General features: G+C 40.1%; 1 protein-coding gene across 2 annotated transcripts in view; it reads left to right on the plus strand.

The window, feature by feature from the left end:
* LOC129721208 (neuropeptide-like precursor 1) overlaps positions 1-20,856 on the plus strand; it is an 82,729-nt gene that overhangs the window by 39,228 nt on the left and 22,645 nt on the right. The window contains exons 2-4 of one of the 2 annotated variants that reach the window (XM_055673505.1): positions 6,451-7,165; positions 18,136-18,375; positions 18,672-18,973. In XM_055673505.1, coding sequence (XP_055529480.1) covers positions 6,451-7,165; positions 18,136-18,375; positions 18,672-18,973 — 1,257 coding nt within the window. The remainder of the gene's footprint in view (positions 1-6,450; positions 7,166-18,135; positions 18,376-18,671; positions 18,974-20,856) is intronic. The other variant, XM_055673504.1, reaches the window with a different exon arrangement.

The following is a 20,856-nucleotide window of genomic DNA, read 5'->3' on the forward strand; positions in this document are numbered from 1 at the left end:
AATCCTCAGAACTCGGTCTATATCAAATCAATCATGTCAAAAACAAACAAAATGCTTATTTAGACCTATTATTCACAAACTGCACTGAAGACTTCTGTGTAGATGCATCATTGACTCCCATCTGGAAAAATGAAGCATTCCACACAGCAATTGAATATTCAATAGTAATGAATAACACTTCGTACCCCAGCGACTGCGAGTACGAGGATGTACCGGAATACCACAAAACTGACTTCGAACAAGTCAAACGTAGACTTCGCATAATAAATTGGCGTAGTATAATTTGTAAAGAAGGAAATGTCAACGTAGAAGTATCAAAATTTTATGAAATAATTAATCAAATTATATCAAAAAATGTACCTCTAAAGAAAAGAAGACGAACGAACACCAACAAATATCCAGTGTGGTTTAATCCACAATTGAAGAACCTAAAAAATAGAAAACAAAAAGCACATAAAATATACAAAAAAGACAGCAATAGCGAAAATCTTCAAAATTACCAAGAAATTTGCTGTCAACTTGACGCAGCCATTAAAATTGCACATGAAGAACATAATCGTAAAATCGAATATCAAATCAAGTCTTGCCCTAAGAACTTCTTTAATTACGTAAAAACCAAACTAAAAAGTAACAACTTTCCATCACGAATGCATCTTGACAGTAATGTAGGACAAACTAGTAATGAAATATGTAGTCTTTTTGCCACTTTTTTTCAAGAAATTTACACCAAATATGAAGAAACAGATCGCGACCGCGAATACTTCTCGTATTTTCCTGAATTTTCGAATTCTTTATCTGTCAATCAAATATCTGAATTCGAAATTCAAAACGCACTTAAAAATTTAGACGCTACGAAAGGTCCTGGACCTGACAGAATAGCTCCAATTTTTCTCAAAAATTTGGCAGAAGAACTATCTACACCATTACAACACCTTTTTAACATGTCCCTGAAGAATGGAATTTTCCCAGAACTCTGGAAAACCTCATATTTAGTGCCAATTTTCAAATCTGGCGCTAAATCTGACATTCGTAATTATCGTGGAATTGCCATTATTTCATGCATTCCAAAATTATTTGAATCAATAATTAATGAAAAAATCTTTCAACAAGTAAAACACCAAATTACAACTCAACAGCACGGCTTTTACAAAGGCCGATCAACTACCACAAATCTTTTGGAATTCATAACTTTCACTCTGACTGTAATGGACAACGGTAACCACGTAGAAGCTCTTTATACGGACTTTAGCAAGGCATTTGACAGAATCGACATACCATTATTACTCTTCAAGCTCGAAAAATACGGAACTGAAACAAAATTTTTGGAATGGCTGCAGTCATACTTAACAAAACGAACACAAATAGTCCGCTTTCAAAATTCCTTTTCAAACCCAATAGAAGTAACTTCTGGGGTTCCTCAAGGTTCCCACCTGGGCCCTCTTCTTTTTATATTATACGTAAATGACATTTCCTTTCTTCTTAAGTCAATACATGTGCTTGTATATGCTGATGACATGAAGCTCTTTATAGAAATAACCAATGCAGAAGACTTCGAAATATTCCAGAACGAAATTAATGTATTCTACACTTGGTGCAACAAAAGCCTATTACAACTCAACATTAAAAAATGTAATTCAATAGCCTTTAGCAGAAAAACAGTAACACCACCAACAAACATTTTCTTAGGAAACCAACCAGTAGAAAAATGCAAAATCGTTAGGGACCTAGGCGTAATCTTAGACTCCAAACTCACATTCATAGAACATTATAATACAATTATCAACAAAGCAAATAGTATGCTGGGCTTTATAAAACGCTTCGGCCACAATTTTCAAGACCCATATACAATCAAACTATTATATATTACATACGTCCGACCAATTCTGGAATATTGTAGCATTGTATGGAATCCCTATATTGCCACACATGAAGAACGCATTGAATCTGTCCAAAAACAATTTCTTTTGTACGCGCTTCGTAAGCTAAATTGGACATCATTTCCCTTGCCATCATATGAAGCACGCTGCATGCTTATAGACATACAAGCACTTAAAGAACGCCGCGATCTTTCAATGCTTTATTTTATCAATGACATTATTTCTCAACGCGTGCAATCTACTCAATTATTATCACAACTAAATTTTTATGCACCCAGTCGTCAATTAAGAAATCGTAAAATATTTTCGGAAAATTCTCACAGAACAAACTACTCAAAAAATGGCCCAATAAATCGCATGATGCGTCACTATAACCAGCACTGCGAAAATATCGACATCACCATGGGCAGAAATCAAATAACAAAACGACTAACTACTGGAAATAATGTATAGAATATAAGAAAGCATTGTATTATTATAACTGTAGTCTACATTTGCTTGACGAAATAAATAAATAAATAAATAAATAAAAAACGCTCGACTGTCACCAACATGATGGCCTTTGTTTCTGCTGTGACGAGAGCACTCGAGAAGCGCCAGCAAATCGATGCCGTTTATGTTGATTTCGCTAAAGCCTTCGATACTGTGCCGCATATCTTGATGGTCAAGAAGCTTCAAAAAATGGGATTTCCTGTGTGGTTGACACGGTGGATACTGTCTTATCTCACCAATCGCAGTGCTTTTGTTCGTGTGAATGGTACTAGCTCACTCCCATTTGGGCTGCAATCAGGTCTGCCCCAAGGGAGCCACTTGGGCCTATTATTATTTATTTTGTATGTAAACGACTTGTGTTCCACTATAAAATCTTCCAAGTATATGTTCGCAGATGATCTGAAGTTTTACCGTGTAGTAGCATCGAGAGTCGACTGCTGTGCTTTACAATCCGACATTGATTTGCTGCTGAATTGGTGTACACAGAACGGAATGGAAGTGAATGTGCAGAAGTGTAATATCATATCATTTTGCAGAAACAGGCAAACCACGCTATTCGACTATAAGATGGAGACAGTCAGTATCACTAGAGTGATTTCGGTAAAAGACTTGGGCATTCTTCTGGACAGTAAACTATGTTTCGCTCAGCACGTTGCAGTTACTACTGCAAAAGCTTTTGCTGTACTGGGCTTCATCAAAAGAAATACGCAGCAGTTTAATGATATTTATTGCCTGAAGTCGCTCTACTGTGCACTAGTACGCAGTATACTCGAGTACGGAGTACTGGATTGGTCACCTTATCACGCTGTTCAGATCAACCGGATTGAACGAATCCAGTGTCACGTTCGGTATGCTCTGAGAAGGTTGCCTTGGGATGATCCAATCCGTCTACCTCCCTATGAACACCGATGCGCCCTCATACAGCTGCCCACTCTGACAAATAGGAGGAGACTACTGCAACGTTTGTTTATTTTTGATCTTCTGGGAAACAATGTGGATAGCCCGGAGCTACTAGAACGAGTTCATTTCAACGTACCATCTAGAACGACTAGACGATCAGATTTCTTGAGACTTTATATGCATCGTACTTTATTTGGCCAGAATTATCCAATTGATATGTGTTGTCGTGTGTTTAATGCTGTGTCTGTATATTATGACATTGATATGAGTAGAACTATCTTTAAATCTAGAATAAGCTAATATAAAGAACTGTCTGTACGATACTATCGAAGACCAGTAAATAAATAAATAAATAAATTATTGCTTGTGGACAAATGAGGTGGTAATATAGTTTGAATATTCATGCGAAATGCTAAAATCCGTCGTAGTCATAGCGTCGCAAAGCGCCGACAGGTACGAGTAGTGTGTTTACATCTGCTAACGCGGCTAGCATTATACCATATGTTGCGCTGCGCGCGTCTGTAGTTTATATTTTTCCGAAGCTTATTCAGACTTTTGCTTCGCTTATATCATCGGCCCAACAGATAGGCCGAAATATACTCTAAGTAGAGCTGTACATTAACCTGCGGCATGGCGAGCTGCCTTCGCAGCGCAGGACGCGCCAGTATGTTTACGGCCTTACATTTTGTCCTAAAACGCTGTAACAGAATATACGCATCAAATTCATACTTCGACAGCCGATCAAATTGTTTTTTTTTCGGTCCTTCATTGCCACTTAAAATCAATGGATATTGAACAAAACGAAAATGCGAAAAAATTCGTCATAAAGTAGTGCGAACAGATGAAATTGAACGCATTAGCTCGCAGAGACGAACGATGTACGAAGTCTCGCACAAAACAGATACGATGATATTGAAGAAACAAGTCAAGAGAAGGGGAAAAATTTCAATACATTTGGAACTTCAAATACGTTTGAAATTATCAATGTTTGCATACTGTATGATGCAGGAAAATAGCTGGCAGCTCTTGTCAGACTTGAGGAACCGATATACTTACAACGTTTCAATTAAAAATAGAAGACACTAGTAATATGAGCAAAATATACGACAGTATTGTTACTTGATAGGTGATGATTCTTATTGATTTTGAAGTAACAAATTCATTGCAATAGAGGAACTTTGTTGTTGTTGCTTTCAAAGTGACACAATTCTGCGGGTAGGTACTAACCCTCATTATTAAAAAAATGTTGCTGCTTCTCTGGAAACTATAAAAAACCTATTGATACCATTACATGTTCATAGAATGCTCTCATATGAAGGTAATTTCAATAAATTCTGTTAGAATATCAATAAATATTCTCTTGAAAAACTGCTTCTGATTCCCGGTAAGTTAGTTGTAGTTAGTCTTTTCGCAGTGGAAAAGTTGATGTAGTATGCATTCCCTTACTGGCTCGTACATTTGCTTACGGCAAAAGTGCGTGTGCTGGCAGTTTATTCAGTTATATATGGAAATTTGACTTTTGCAGAACACCTACCCAGAAATATAAAAAGGGTTAAAGTTATAAATTTGTACACTTTCTCAGAGCAACACAATTCACCGTAACATGTGGGTTCCTACGTTACGCCTGCACTTAAGCTCTTATAATATAACTTTTATCGAGCTTGCCCAAGAAATACACTTACACTGTTTATCATTTAATGTTTACAATTTACCTATTCCCTTGTCTGTCGAAAACCAAATTAGCGAATTTGATAGAAGGCGAATCATGCAGAACTTCAAACGAACCTCTATTACCAAATATATGTGGGTTTACTGTCTATGCTCGGGAGCTGGATAACGACGACGGTTACGGTTCCAGAAATACGGTCGGCATTGTGGTGGCTCTGCATCTCGTAAGCTTCTTATTAACGTTCGTATCGCACATCCATCTTTAGTCATCCCACGCCAATTTGCGACGCAGCGACGTGGATTGTGAACTAGTAGCTTTTATTATCGCCAGGCGGACGAAGTTTTTCTCTACAGTACTAACAAGGGCTGCAGATTGTGGTTCCGTGTTCGAACCATCTCGCAAAAAAGGGATGCTGAAACATAATCTCTTCCAGTTGTATTTCGTCACAAAGTGACACTTTTCGATCCGATGTGATGAGGGAAGGCGTATTGTGGAAAACATCACCCGTATATAGCCAGTGGAGGTTTTTTTTGGGATGATTATAATTACATTGCCTATTTTTACTCGCTAGAACAGATTCTTCGAAGGTTATGGTTGATTTTGTGCAGTATCACTTATCGATGCTGATAATATTGTTACCCGAACTGTTTCGTAATCTAACCAGAGCCGAATCGGGGTGCAGAATAATATAATAATTAGTTGATTAATATGTTGAAACGTTTTACAACTAGGTTTCACTTACTGCAAAATCTTGTTCGCTCTTCGTTGATTTTTAATCCTATTCAATTCATATCCCACCCACCTTCGTTTTACAAGCTTAACGTTCAACCCGACGAATCCCAAACGCTAGCTCATATCTCTAGTCTTTTTCATCCAAGAAGAGGCCCTCGAGGCGGCGGCTGAAAAGTGTCTTTGATCGACTCGTTGACGTTAGCTTGATTGTTAGCGTTATAAGAGCAGCGTGCCATCGTTGCGAAGGGAACGGCTACTTCAGATTCTTTTGTTATGTCAGTGGAAGGTACGAGTGAATGCCAGAAGTTGACGGTGAAGAGAGAAGGCGCTAAAATTAATAGTATGTCGTTTTTGTCACGATAAAAGACATTTCTTGATGGCAATACAAACAAACCATTCTTGATAAGAAAATTTTCTACGGTAATTCGATATTCAGAGAAGCTGAAACAAAAATGCTTTCCAATCATCGCTTTCCGAAGCGAATAGGCTGTGTGATCGAATTTGACGTACAATATAGTTAGCGTATAAATAGAGTGAATTGAAAATAGAAAAATACCCTCTATTTTTACCACACAAGAAGTAATTTGAAAGATATAATAATCACCGTGAAAACCGACGATCTAAATGAAGTACATACCGCTTGAATGTGTGTGTCAAATATCTTTTGAATTGAATCTTCAATTTCTTATTACATGTTAGCCAAGTATTATCATCATCACTGTATTAATCACAATATTGATGATCCTTTTTTTCTTTCGTTCGATTTCCCCTCACCCACAGGTGAACTGTCAGTACATGGAAGGAAACCGTCGATTGAAACCGTGCGAGCTGGAATCACTGCTGCGAGACCTGACATATCCTGAAGAGGGCTACGAGATGCACGCCGCAGCACTGCGGAACCAGCTGAGAAACATCCTGGAGCGAGACCCGACGGACGGTGGCTATCAATCGTTGGATGACTACGCAGGCTACGAAGCACCCGGACCGTATGAAGACAAACGATCCTACCGGTCACTGATGCGGGATGGGGCGACATTCGGTAAGCGCAATCTTGGCTCGTTGGCACGTGCCGGTCTCCTGAGGGCACCTTCCAGCGATTACCTCAAGCGTAGTATCGCCACACTGGCGAAAAATGGCCAGCTTCCGTCGAACCGTGAACCAACCTCGGAAGAGGAGGGCCCGGCGGACGAGTGGAGCGAGGATAAGCGAAACCTCGCATCTGCCTTCCGATCGGGGTACATGCTGAACGGAAAGCGTAGTATTGCTTCGCTAGTGAGAAAGTACGAGCTTCCTGGCAAGCGGAACATTCAGTCGCTGCTGCGCACCGGAATGCTGCCGTCAATTGCTCCCAAGCGCAACATGCAATCACTGGCTCGCGATAATGCACTGCCACACTATGGGCTGGGTGGAACCGCGGAGAATAAACGCAATATTCAAACACTGGTACGCGACTGGAATCTGCCGAAGCATCAGGCTGGTGGAGCGGGTGAAAACGGTAAGCCATCTGCCGATCGGTGTGTTAATATTTCAGCAATGATGAATGTTTATTCTCGCCGACACATATCGGCTCGTTATGTTGTCGATGCCTAGAGGCTCTGGGATTCGGTTGGTATTTGCTAGGTATTAAAACTAGCGAATGCTTTCAATACGGATTAGGCTCGCTTTGTTTGGATAAAGGTTGCTCTCTTGTAGAATGATAGTATGAATTGTGCAACTTGTTTAATCTGGATTTCCAGGTAATGTGTACAAAACGTCGATTGTGTTTTTAGAATAGAAGCAAAACTAAAAACAATATTGCGCTTTGGAAAGGTCTTCGTCGAGGCTTTGTTTTAAAAATGAGTCAATTTTATCTCGCAGTATAGTTTCGCCAGCGAGAGTAATAATTTTACCAATTGAATAGTATATTGACGACATTTCACTCATTTTTAATGTGTCACTAACTAAGGAATCGGATTTAATGAATTTCGTTGTTATCACATTAAAACACTTTTGTGCAAAAACGTCATGAGGCTATAAATAACATAATCATAACAATGGAAGCAGAGTAGTGATGGTAAAGTTTAGTCAAAAGTTTTGTTTGTTCCAAATTCGCAATCAAATACATATCCAAATCTAAATACGAAGCCTAATCCCAAACAAAACTTAATTTTAAAATTTATGTCAAAATAAAACTCCGGTCGAAAACAAAAACTAAATCAAAAATTATGTGTAACATCAATTGAATTTGCATGGAATATTACGGGATTTCCTATCCTAAGCGATGGAGGCAATTCTTCACATGCGACTCGACATTAAGTTTTCTTACTGCATAGTCTTTATCTGGAGTAATGTACTTGCTGCGTGTCATATTCTTCAAAATAACACTGGTTGACTGGTTTGATCGACAAAAACAAACCGAAAAAAAATTACCTTGAAGATTGAACTGAGAAAAAATTTAAAGATTATAGCTTTTTAACTATTTCTGAAAATTTTGGTGCCCTTTGCAGAGACCGAGACCTAGTTCGTCGCTTCTACGCGCTTGCTTACGGGAAAACTATGTTTATGTCTCTGAAGACTTTAGACATTTTCAACTTGGCTATGAGCACCAAAATTCATAAGATTGGTTTGAAAGCTATAATCTCTAATATTTTCCAGTTTGAGCTCAAGGGTAAAATCTATGTTGACCAGTGTACAATGGTCCAGAAACCAAATTTGAGGGGAAAATTGGGTCTAAAGCTTTATAGCAACATTTTAGAGAAAAACTCTCTGTTATATAAGATAAAGCGCTTACTGAAAAATTTATCAAAAACTAGGGTTACCCAAATTTTCGATGAAATCAAGTATCTAACTTTTTATCTTTGTAGATGGAAGAGAAAAATGTCCTACAATGTTATTGCTCCGTTTATTTCGAGTAACTTTGTAAAAAAAGTTTTCTTTTCCCTTTGTAAATAACCGATTTAGATTGAAAAACACATTTTTCGTTCTAACTTTTTAATTTCAATTTTCACCTTAAAATTATCTTTGAGCGACTTTTAGGGCTTTTTCCGAAAATACCAGGGGTTTTTAAGATTTTTTTTTTCAATAAGCGCTTCATCATAGGTAACAACTTTGTAGAATAAAGTTTTACTCTAAAATATTGCTATACAGCATAAGAGCCAAATTTACTCCTAAATTTAGTTTCAGGACCATTGATACTACACAATGGTCCAGAAACTAAATTTAGGGGAATCACTACCTCCTTATGGAGCATGCATAAATGACGTAGCTTTTTTATGGTTTATTTGACCCCCTCCCCCCATCGTAGCATTTCGTCACAAAGTCAGACCCCCCTCCTCTAGATAATGACGTAGCTTTATGACAACCCCCCTCCCTCTTCCAATGACATTATTTTTTGCAAATTTTATTACCAAAAAACATATATTGCATCACAAAGGAACAAACAAACAACAAAAATGTATTACCAGAGTTTTTCGGATTTTGTTTGTAGCATGAGAATTTCACCGTTTAGAAAAGATACTTAGATGCGAACTTTTACCCGGCTTGCGGTTCAAAAGTACGCAGTTAACGGGGCAAAATTTCGCACTTTATGAACAATGTATTTATTACACTATGTTCAAAAATGTTAATTGTTTTTCGCTGGTTTTCCACTGATTCTTTTGAGCTGCGTTAGAGCAGTGCCTCGAAATAATTTTCTTACTTCCGGAAACTCGGTTTTCTGTGGATATGTTTGAGTGTTTTGGTGGACCTTCCAGAAGAGATTCCACTGGGGCTGCTAGAGGCCATAGAAACAAATTATTAAAATTTATTCTCGGAACCGGGGTGATACACAGAGACCCGAAAACGACTCTAGATGTCATATAAGATTCAAAAAAAGGCACTTCCGGTTTCCGAAAATCAACCAAAAATGGTTGAATACCACCCAATACTAGTATTTTCGGAATCGAATTGATGCTCTGAGATCAAAAATCAACTTCAGACGTTATTTTTGAATTAAAGATGGTGACCTTCGGTTTGCGGTAAACAGTAAACATTGACCAAATATCATCCCATATGAGTTATTTCGGAATCGAAATGATGCCAAGAGACCTGAAAACGATCCCAGATGGCTTGAATTCCAAGATGGTGAATCCGGTTTCCGGAACGCAACCTAAAATGGCCGAATACCAATATGAGTATTTCAGGGATCGGGATGATGCGCAGACACCAGAAATAAACTCCAAACGCGATTTATAAATTCAAGATGGTGACTTCCGGTTTCTGGAAAACAACCAAAATTGACCAAATACCATCGCATATGAGTATGATGCCAAGAGACCTGAATACAACACCAGACGAACCGGAAGTCACCATCTATAATTTGAAAATGGCGTCTGAAACCGATTTCTCAGGGCGTCATTTGGTTTTTTAGATATATACATATTGGGGGGTACTCGACCATTCTGGGTTGTTTCCCGTATGTGTGTAAATTGGAGGGTATTCGACCATCTCTGGTTGCTTTCTAGAAACCGGAAGTCGCCATTTTGAAATTCAAAATGGTGTCTGGGCCATTTTCCGATCTGTAGGCATCATCCCAGTTGCGAAAATAAATGTTGGATGGTATTTGGCCTTGTATTTTTCATTGCTTCTTTGGCTTCTAGAAGCCTCTATCTATTCCGGAAAGACCATTTTGAAAGCACATCAACAAAACTATTAAAATAATTGTAAGATTCCATTCAAAAAATCATGAAACCATAATATTCCTCAGTTTCGGAGCACATTCGAATATCACTAGTTATTTTTGAGTAATTTCTGTACAAAAACATCGCTATTAAACACATTTTTCTTTACGGTTAATGGCACTTAGTGCGTACCTTCGCCCCGCGGTTTATGCGTACTTTTGCCCCACAATGAGTTTTCCAACTGGTTTAAGTTTTATGACAAACATCAAATTATTTCCGGCAATACAAATTCACCCTACAAACCACGATTATACAAGAGTTTTTTGGGCTCTGTTGTTTTCGAGTTTCTGTAGTTTCCGAATAGGTCAATCATAGTTTCCAAAACTATGAAAATTAGATCGAAACAGCTCAAAACACAACTTTCCTTTTAGCTTCGCCCCATTTAAACGGAATCTTATGTGTTTACATGAGTGATTAACTGACGTTATACTACTGCAAATTCCTACAATGTTGCCAGTTTATTTTGCTCGTATGCTTCGAAAAGGCCAATTCGTACTCTTACCCCGTGCGTACTTTTGCCCCTCACTACTCTTTACGGTGTTCCTTACAGGGCACATCGATGTTCGTAGGGTTGCAGGGGTTCATGATTACGCTACGGAACTCTTGTTTACGCACGATAGATAAACTTGTGAACCCATCCAGGGTTCGATTCTGGATTTCCACACAGTTTGGTATGGTGATCAAACGACCGATGTAATGATAGGGAGCAATGAAGAAATAACAGGTAAACAGGTGGGGTCACTAAAGTCGTTTGTCATTTTCATAACAAATCTTAGCTGAGGATGGACTTTATCGATGATGGCAGAATATTGTAGCTTAAGTGAAAGTTGGTAGTCCAACAACACGCTAAGATCTCTGACTTCATTGCATCGTTGAAGTACTTGATCTATTTAATATTGGTCTTTTGAGTCGCCTATACGAGATCACGCAAAACTTCGACACGACACAAGATAAAAAAGTTAGATACTTGAATGCATCGAAAATGTTGGTCACCCTAATTTTTTATAATTTTTTAATAAGCGCTTTATCATATGTAACAACTTTGTAGAAGAAAGTTTTTCTCTAAAATGTTGCTATAGAGCTCTAGACCCAAATTTCCCCCTATATTTGGTTTCTGGACCAATTGTGCAGTGGTCTAAACTCGAAAAATCGTGATCGTTTTAGATTTGACTGTGAAATATAAATTTTATGTAGCCAGGGTCTTCAGCAAGTTTTCAGCAAGAATTGCTGAACACTGTAATCTCCTATCTGTACGTCTGATATGACGAAATAGAGTTTTACGAGGAACACTCCTAAAAATTAGTTTTTCGTCCATAACTTTTCCTGTAATCGTCAAAACAACTCGAGATGTTCTAAGATTTTATTAATTCTGCTGAACCTCGCATTTTTGTAGAATATATTGGTTTGATATCTTTATTTGTTGTGAAGATATTTCTAGTTTTTGTTGAAAATAGCCATATTTTGAGTCCATATTTCTCCAAAGGTTGCAGATAGTAGCAAACCAGACTGTATGCATTTGAAAGTTTGTTAAAAGAACTGCATTACTCAAAAGAGTTCAACTTTTTCTAGTTGTATCCAACCGAGTACTGAATGAGAGGAAAAAACCCCTCAAAATGAGTTTTTTGTCCATAACTTTTTCTGTAATCGTCGAAACAATTCAAGCTGTTCTAAGATTTTGTTCATTCTGCTAAACCTCGCATTTTCGTAGGATATATTGGTTTGATATTTTCATTTGTTGTAAAGATGTTTCTAGTTTTTTTTTTGCTGAAAATAGCCATATAGTAAGGAAAAGACCTGGAGATGTGTGGCCTTCAACAAAAACGTATGTTTTGTATGCCCAAATGCTCCTTTAGAACAACGTTTTCTTGTAAAATATAACTAACAAAAGTTTAGTACAAAAAACTACCTTTTAAATAACTTTTACATGACATACTCTGTAATTCTGTTCCCAATGAAAATAGGAATTGCGTTTGTTCAGCGAAGTTTCATATTTTTGCACGTTCTAAAACTTTGCCGAATAAACCATTCCTCTATTTCTTAACACAAAAAGTTCGTATCTTTGATTTATGAAAACCTACTGTAACATATGCTCGCCGTGCTCTAATATGGATGAATTGGGACAAATGGAACTTGAAGGAGTTTATAGTACTTCAGCTTAACTTCAAGAAAAAGTATTGACATCATGATTCCACTTGCCCCTTTTTAACTTATACGTGTTTGAAGTTATTGAAAACATAAGCAAAAATAGGCTATAACTTTGTTAGGAAAAGTCCAGGAGATATATGATCTTTGATAAAAATGTGTGTTTTGTACTTACTTTCTTTTATGGTGACAAATCATTAAGATCCTATGCCGAATCCAGAATACGTCTCCACAAAACTCGGTCTCATCGACGGCACACATCCAGCGCGTGCGCGGTCTGCCTCGAAGTCGTCGGCCGCTATCCGGTTCTCTACTAAATATTATCTTTGCCGGTCGCTCATCCGCTATCCGTGCTACATGGCCAGCCCACTGTAACCTGCCGTGTTTCATCAGCTTGACAATATCAGCGTGTTTCATAGATGAAGAAAAAAAAAAATATCAGCGTGTTTGCATACTTCGTACAGCTCGTGATTCATGCGCCTGCGCCACACCCCGTTCTCTAGTTTGCCTCCGAGTATTGATCGCAGGATTCTACGCTCGAAGACCCCAAGCGCTCGTCTATCGGCCTCCTTCCACGTCCACGATTCATGTCCGTAGAGCGCCACCGGGAGGATCAGAGTCCTATAGAGCGCAAATTTCGTACGGATCTGTAGGCTACGGGACCTAAGCTGGCTACGCAATCCGTAATAAGCCCTATTCGCCGCCGCAATCCGCCTCTTCACCTCGCGGCTCACCTCGTTGTCACATGTCACGAGAGTACCAAGATAAATAAATTCGTCGACCACTTCGAAAGTATCCCCATCCATCTCCACCGCAGCACCAACACCCGTAGAACTACCACGCTCTCTGCCAGCCACCATGTACTTCGTTTTGGCAGTGTTTATGGTGAGTCCAATTCTCGCAGCTTCCCTTTTGAGAGCCGTAAAGGCCTCCTCAACTGCTCTACGGTTAACACCAATTAAATCAATGTCGTCCGCAAGCCCAGAAGCATGTGAGACTTAGTGATGATGGTGCCGCTCCTCTGCATACCTGCCCTTCGTATCGCACCTTCCAAAGCTATGTTGAACAGCAAGTTCGAGAGCCCGTCACCTTGCTTCAGACCATCCAACGTCACAAACGCGTCCGAAAATTCGCCCGCTGTCTGACGCATGATGTGAAACCGTCGAGCGTCGCACGTATCAGTTTAATCAGTTTAGTTGGGAAACCATGTTCTAGCATTATTTGCCATTTTCACTGTATCGTACGCCGCTTGAAAGTCTATAAACAGATGATGTGTCTGCAGGTTGTGTTCTCGAAACTTGTCGAGGATCTGTCTCAAGGTGAACATCTGGTCCGTTGTAGATCGCCCCACTCGAAAACCGCATTGGTATTCGCCAACAAAGGCTTCCTGCAACGTCCTCAGTCGCTGGAACAGGATACGGGAGAGAATTTTGTAAGCGGAATTGAGGAAGGTTATGCCTCGATAATTACTACACTCGAGTCTGTGTCCCTTCTTGTAGATAGGGCATAAGAGTCCTTCAAACCAGTCCGTAGGTAGTTGTTCCTCAGACCATACCCTTAGGATAATCTGGTGAATTGCACTACACAGCCGCTCGCTCCCAACTTTGAAAAGTTTGGCCGGTAAGCCGTCCTTCCCAGCGGCTTTGTTGTTTTTTGGCTCTTTGCAAGCATTCTTCACCTCGTCCAATGTTGGTGGGTCCACAGCTTGTCCGTCCTCCCCAATTTCTATCCTGTTCCCCTCGACGACTCTCCTCCCTTCCTCGCCGTTCAACACCACTTCGAAATGTTGCTTCCAACGCCTGGCCACCTGCGATTTATCGGTAATCAGGTTCCCTTCCCTGTCATTGCACCTGGCAGGTACTGGCACGGTCCGGTTCCTGATTCCGTTGATCGTTCTGTAGAAGCTATTCGTGTCGTGCCTGGTGGAGCAATTCTCTGCCTCCGCGAGGACGCGATCGTAGTGCTCTCGTTTCTTACGGCGATGAAGCCTCTTTTCGGCAGCTCTTGCCTCCCGGTATTTCTCCCGCATCTGACGCGTTACACGATTAGCTGCTACTAACGTGTTGGCGTAGGCTCGATTTTTCTCCTCCGTCACCTTTAGGCACTCAGCATCGAACCACCCACTACGCGTGGTTCCCGTTGTCATGCCTATCACTTCTCGCGCTGTTTCGCTGACCGCATCATGGATGTGCTTCCACTGCTCGTTCAGGTCCACTCCAGCTGGTCCACCGATCCGTCTATCAACTTTCCGAGTATACTCTGCAGCAAGTCCTTCCGCTGATAACCTCTGGATATCCAGACGTATCTTCCTCGCCGATCTCGATTTAAATACATTGGAAAACCGGGCGCGAATCTTGCCTACCACGAGATAGTGATCCGAGTCGATGTTTCGATGCCCTCGAAAGGACCGCACATCTATGACGTCTGAAAAGTGCCGGCCGTCGATCAACATGTGGTCGATCTGGGAGCAGGCCTCTCCATTGGGGTGTCTCCAGGTGTGCTTCCGAATATTCAGACGTGCAAAATGGGTGCTACAGATGGCCATTCCCCTGGTCGCGGCGAAGTTCACTAGCCTCAAGCCGTTGTCGTTGGTGATAGAGTGAAGGCTTTCCCTACCAATAACGGGACGAAAGAACTCCTCTCGTCCGACTTGTGCGTTCGTATCTCCGATGACGATATTTATATCGTGTTGTGGGCACTCTCCATACGTTTTCTCGAGGAGCTCATAGAACTCCTCCTTTACGTCATCGGTTTTATCGTTTGTCGGCGCGTACACGTTGATAAGGCTGTAATTGAAGAATCTGCCCTTGATCCTCAATACGCATAGACGGTCGTTAATAGGCCTCCACCTAATAACACGTTTCATTTGGTTTCCAAGTAGTACGAAACCGACGCCCCGTTCCGCTCTATCGCCGCCACTATAGTAGATGTGATATTTGAAAGAAGTGCCCCAGTCGAATCGACCGCCCGGAATTCACGTTCCCCGGTTTTAGGCCAACGCACCTCACGCAGCTGCTACCTCCACTTTTGCCTTCTGTAGCTCTCTGGCCAAGATGCCCACGCGTGCCGGTTCGAGCAGAGTCCTAACATTCCAAGTACCAAGTTTTCAATCGCTGTCCTTTTTCGTTTGCCTAGGTCTATACCGATTGTTCCGACTCGTATCATTCTCTGGATTGTTCGTAGTATGTTTATTTTCAGCATGCTGCCTTACTAGGGCTGCGATGCCTAGTCTCGCGACGGGGCTGCCGTCTTGGGTGTAGCTGGCGAGACACCGCATTTCATAGTTCAGCCGTCCGCTCCGGATCAGTCGCTGTTTGAGCCGCCCCTGACCTGGGGAACAGACGCTCAGGCAAGCTGCTCTCCACGGAGAACAACTCCCCCTTCCCTGTCAGCATACGACCAAGTTCCCACCGGTTCACCGATCTTCCCTTGGTTGCTCGTATCCCAGTTGGTACCACGTGGAGGTAGGGATAGGAGTTGCTGGGCATTATGCTATGGACCACACTGGGGTCTATTTTATGCCAACTAGCACGGGTGTACTGCTGGTACGCATTGCCCAGCCGTTTACCAACCTGTGTGTTTTGTATGCCCTAACAATTCCTCTGAACAACACGTTCGTGTAAAATGCAACTAACAAAAGTTAAGTACAAAAGACTATCTCTATCTTTAACACAAAAAAGGTATTTTTTTATTATTAGTATAGTAAACTTTTCATATTTTTTGACAATTTGCGATAATGCGGGTCATTCATACAAACAATTGCTCCGAAGACACTATTAAGCTAGGATGAAGTTGAAAGGCACTATGGAATTAAGTTCCTCTATTTGCCTTATTGGACCACTGTGCATTGGTGTTTAGGCTGATCCGAAGTAAACCAAAGATTTTGTGCCAATGGATAGTGGCGTCATCTATCGTACAGCAATACCCATGATGTAAAAAATTTGTTGTTGACTTTATCCCCCTAGTGGCACTGGTAGAAGCAACTGACTGTAAATACTATTTCCTGACGTTTCATTTAAATATGTCTATCAAGATTCGCAGATGAAAGCTATTAATGATTTTTAGACAGTGTTAGGTGTAAACTGGTCTTCAGTTCTTTTTGAAAGTCATCATGAAACACTTTTTACAAAAGAATTATTTTCACGAATTGTACAACTTCATTTTCACACAAATTTCGGATTTTGCGAAGTTCTTTACGTGGATAAAGCGACTCCTGTTTATAATATTTGTCTCGTAGAGCGTTCACAGTGATTATCATATTTTTCTAGGAACAACGCAAAAACATTTTCCGTTAGAAAAGTGCCGACCGTGAATTTAACTATGTTGCAAGAAATAAAAGCAACCAAAATGGTAATGTTATTCGCTTAACAGGACTCAAGTACTGACAGCCCGAGATCGCTGCGGGTGCATTCTACATTGCTAGTGTTAGTCTTTTTTGCTAGGAAAGGATTTCGCTAGAACGGTAACAGCTTGGAGGAAGTCAGGGTTGGCATATAACTCCTGGGTGGAATTATTTTTGTATGGTAGGTTAGATCTAAATTACATTGCTTTTAATTCGAATAGATACAAAGGAAGGGGACAAGTTTTAAATGCCTTCAATGTTTTAAAGTATTTTTTGCTGGACAAATGTACGGCAAGAATGGTAACATATTGAAGGAAGTCAGGGTTGGTATTAGTATCCGCGGTAGAACCATTCTGCATGATATACGAGTAGCAGACCAGGCAATAATAATTGTTTTTTTAGTTTTGATATATACAAGTTAAATTTACCATTCAAAAATGTTTTATATCCTCAAAACGACAATTCGTTGATATAGAAGTATGCCAACCTTAAAACGCAAAAATTATTTAATTTCCGGCGGCAACGACTCTGACCGACTGCTGTGAAAATGTAACACATTGCTACCGTTGCTGCTGGCTGCTCAATTTATTTATGGGCAACATTCATGGAATTTTTGTGCTGTTCCTGTCCGGAACCGCTCGGGAGCGATGTCTGTGCATCTTGACGACGAGGGTGTTGACACTGGAAAGCGTTGACAATGATGTAAAAAGCTTTGCCACCATTTTGGCACAAATGTATTTCAGTCCACGATAATGCTGCTCTTGTCAGTGTGGCGAACAGGGTGAACCGTTAATGTTCATGACATAGGACTTAGTACGTCTTACTTTAGTGGGAGGGCATGTTGCAAAAGGAGTAACAGAAAAGTACAAATTTTTAATGCATACAATCTTCTTACCGATCAATTCCGAGTGGCTTCAATTGGAATGAAATTTCGTACCCGTATAGATCATAGAAGGCACCAAATCATTGCTGAATAAGAATAATCGATCAATTTTTAAAGTTAAATAAAAACAAGAACATCGTTTGATATTATGCTGCTAGAAAATGTGCGATAAGTCAGTTTGTTATAATTATGGGGTTAGACGCTACGATTCCAATCAACATTTTTTATTTCCAGTTTGTGACCGATTTGTTTGATGTCCAGCATAAATGTGTTATCAGCCTGAGCCAAGGTTTTGGTTTGGTTTGGTGCAAAAATGTTGTCGCAATATAAACGCCCACGATATTCCCAATTTTTAATTTAATACTACTAATGAAATCTTTCTCTTTCCACGACACTCGCAGAGAAACGCAACATCCAAGCGTTGAAGAATGCGCAAAGCCACAACGGTGGAAGCAACGGTGGACGCAAGAAGCGGGAACTGTACTACGACGATGGTTCTCTGGATGACAGCACGCCCGAAATTCTCGAGCCCGTCTACCAGTCCGCCCCCCTCGACTACGAAGAACTGATGGAGGCAATGAGCGAAGCGTATCCGTACTACGCCCCGAACGGCAACCACCTGGAGGAAAAGCGATACCTAGGTAAGTGTGCGCACGTGCTCGTTGCGTCTTCTTTTTTTTGCGGTGATTGACGAATTTTAGGGGAAACTCGAAGGGGTCTCCAGGAATGATGAAGAAATGTGAACGATTCGCAAAAAACAGAATCCTTGCAGTGTCGGCACAAACAATGGTGTGACACTTGATTGAAGTTTCAGTATGTTTTTTAGTAAACATGCAGCAATTTCGAACTTTGCACATTTTTTCATCAACTGGATGATCTCCGAGTTTCGATGGGAAATTCTCCTGTTCTAATTTTCTCGAATATAAACATTCGCAAGGTTCGCTAGCACGCTCCGGCATGCTGGGCCGATTCCACCGCTATCACAAACGGTTCTCGTGGAGCTTAGGGGACTTGTATGACGACAGTGATTATGGTAATGATGATACGCTTGACGACGAGGACAGTGATACAGATTTCCACGAGCAGGCAATGAGTGATCATGATGGGCACGACAGCACTGGGGTACCGCAAAAACGGCACATTGCTTCTCTGGCACGTTCCGGCTGGTTGCCCGCGTTCCGGCCGTCCCGCTCAGCAGCTGGCCGCTTCAGCCGATCCGGAAGGGCGAGGTCTCAAATAGTAGGAAGTTGAAGCGATTTATCGTAGCGTAGATGTTTGTTCCTCGTTAGACAGAGGCAATCCCCAGGGAAGGGACAGCTAGCGCCGTCGGCTGTCTGCTTCAATCCTTTCAAGTGTATCTACTTTCCCGAGAACGCACTTTGCAAGCTACACGTTTTCAACACTCTTATTATAATAATGTTTTTTCTTGAATCTGTGTTTCTCGTTACACAAGATCAATGTTGGATGCCATTTAACTAAATGTACATTTGAAGCATTCTTGAAAAAGTTTTATTTTATCATTCATCCCTTGCGTGCATACACTTCCAAATGTTCTAAATGTGCTCGATTGTTCGTTTTCTAATAGCGCGCCAATCTGTTTCATCTTGATACATTGGAAAAGTTTAACACTTACGAAGAGCATTCCATTGCTGTTCTCATTGCGCATTTGAAAAACTATTTGGAATCATTGAACTGCTACTGCTGCTGCTGTTGCTGCTGCTACTCCCACCGACTGGACGTATAAACTAATAAAAAAAAAAGAAAAACAAGCAAATGACAAGAAGTATGCATTTAATTTGTTGGAGTTTATTTGCTTCAAGAGAATGTTTCATTTCTCTGAATCAAATGAAGCACAAGGCTTCAAGCGATTCTGCTGGAATCTGATCATAGGCACATTAAACGTGGCCACAAGGTGCCTACGGTGGAGATCTCCGTGGTTTGCTTGGAAGCATGTTGTCGGGAGGGGAAATTTTCCCTACTGATTTTCAAGGAAGCTTTTTATCAGATAATAACCATTTTTACTCGTGGAAAGTAAACATGTAGCCGGTGTTTCAAGGTTGCCATTAGGGGCCATCCACATACCACGTAGACAGATTTTAACGATTTTGACCCCCCCTCCCCCTCCGTGGACAACTGCCTATATAAATTCTAAAAAAAATTTATGGACCGTGGACATTAGCCAACCCCCCCCCCCCCCAAAGCTGTCCACCTGGTATGTGGATGGCCCCTTATATATATATATATATATATATATATATATATATATATATATATATTTATATATATATATATATATATATATATATATATATATATATATATATATATATATATATATATATATATATATATATATATATATATATATATATATATATATATATATATATATATATATATATATATATATATATATATATATATATATATATATATGTATTTTACTGGATTTTTGATTACGCACGAAACAATTTGCAAAACCATCTTTGACAATGGGCCAGATTTTTGGTTACGTTTGCGGTGTTTCTTGAAAAGGTGGTAACCAAGGATGAAATTTATCACTCGCGTTAATTTTTTTCGCAAGCTGATAGCTCATTCAATAAGCAAAATTATGAACAACTCTGTATGACGGAAGTGAAGTCCTCAAGTAGTACAACATTGTCGAAGAGAGTATTGCTCGTACTTAAACACCGGAGCTGTGAGAGGACATTCTGGCAAATTATCGCGATAATTATCACGACCGCGGTAATTATCGCGATAATTTTCCTAAATCTGCTCTCACGGCTCCGATGTTTGAGTACGAGCAATGCTCTCTTCGACAAAGCAGTAGTACTTTTCGAGAACTCCAAGTTCGTCATATAAAGTTGTTTAAAAATGTGCTCATTAAATGAGATATCGGCTTGCAAAAAAAATGAGCGTGAATGATAATTTACATCTCTGGTGGTAACATAAAATTTTGTACACTTGAAACTTTGTATACCTCTGTCACACGAAATGGTTATTAGAATTTGGGAGATTTTGTATTGGCATTTTATTTTGAATTTATTGATTTTGAATTAGTGAATCCGATATCAGTGATATCTTGTTATATAATAGTTATTTGTCTTGTTCAATTTTCTGAA

Source organism: Wyeomyia smithii, chromosome 2 (assembly GCF_029784165.1).
Source record: "Wyeomyia smithii strain HCP4-BCI-WySm-NY-G18 chromosome 2, ASM2978416v1, whole genome shotgun sequence".
In the NCBI taxonomy this organism is placed as follows: Eukaryota; Metazoa; Arthropoda; class Insecta; order Diptera; family Culicidae; genus Wyeomyia; species Wyeomyia smithii.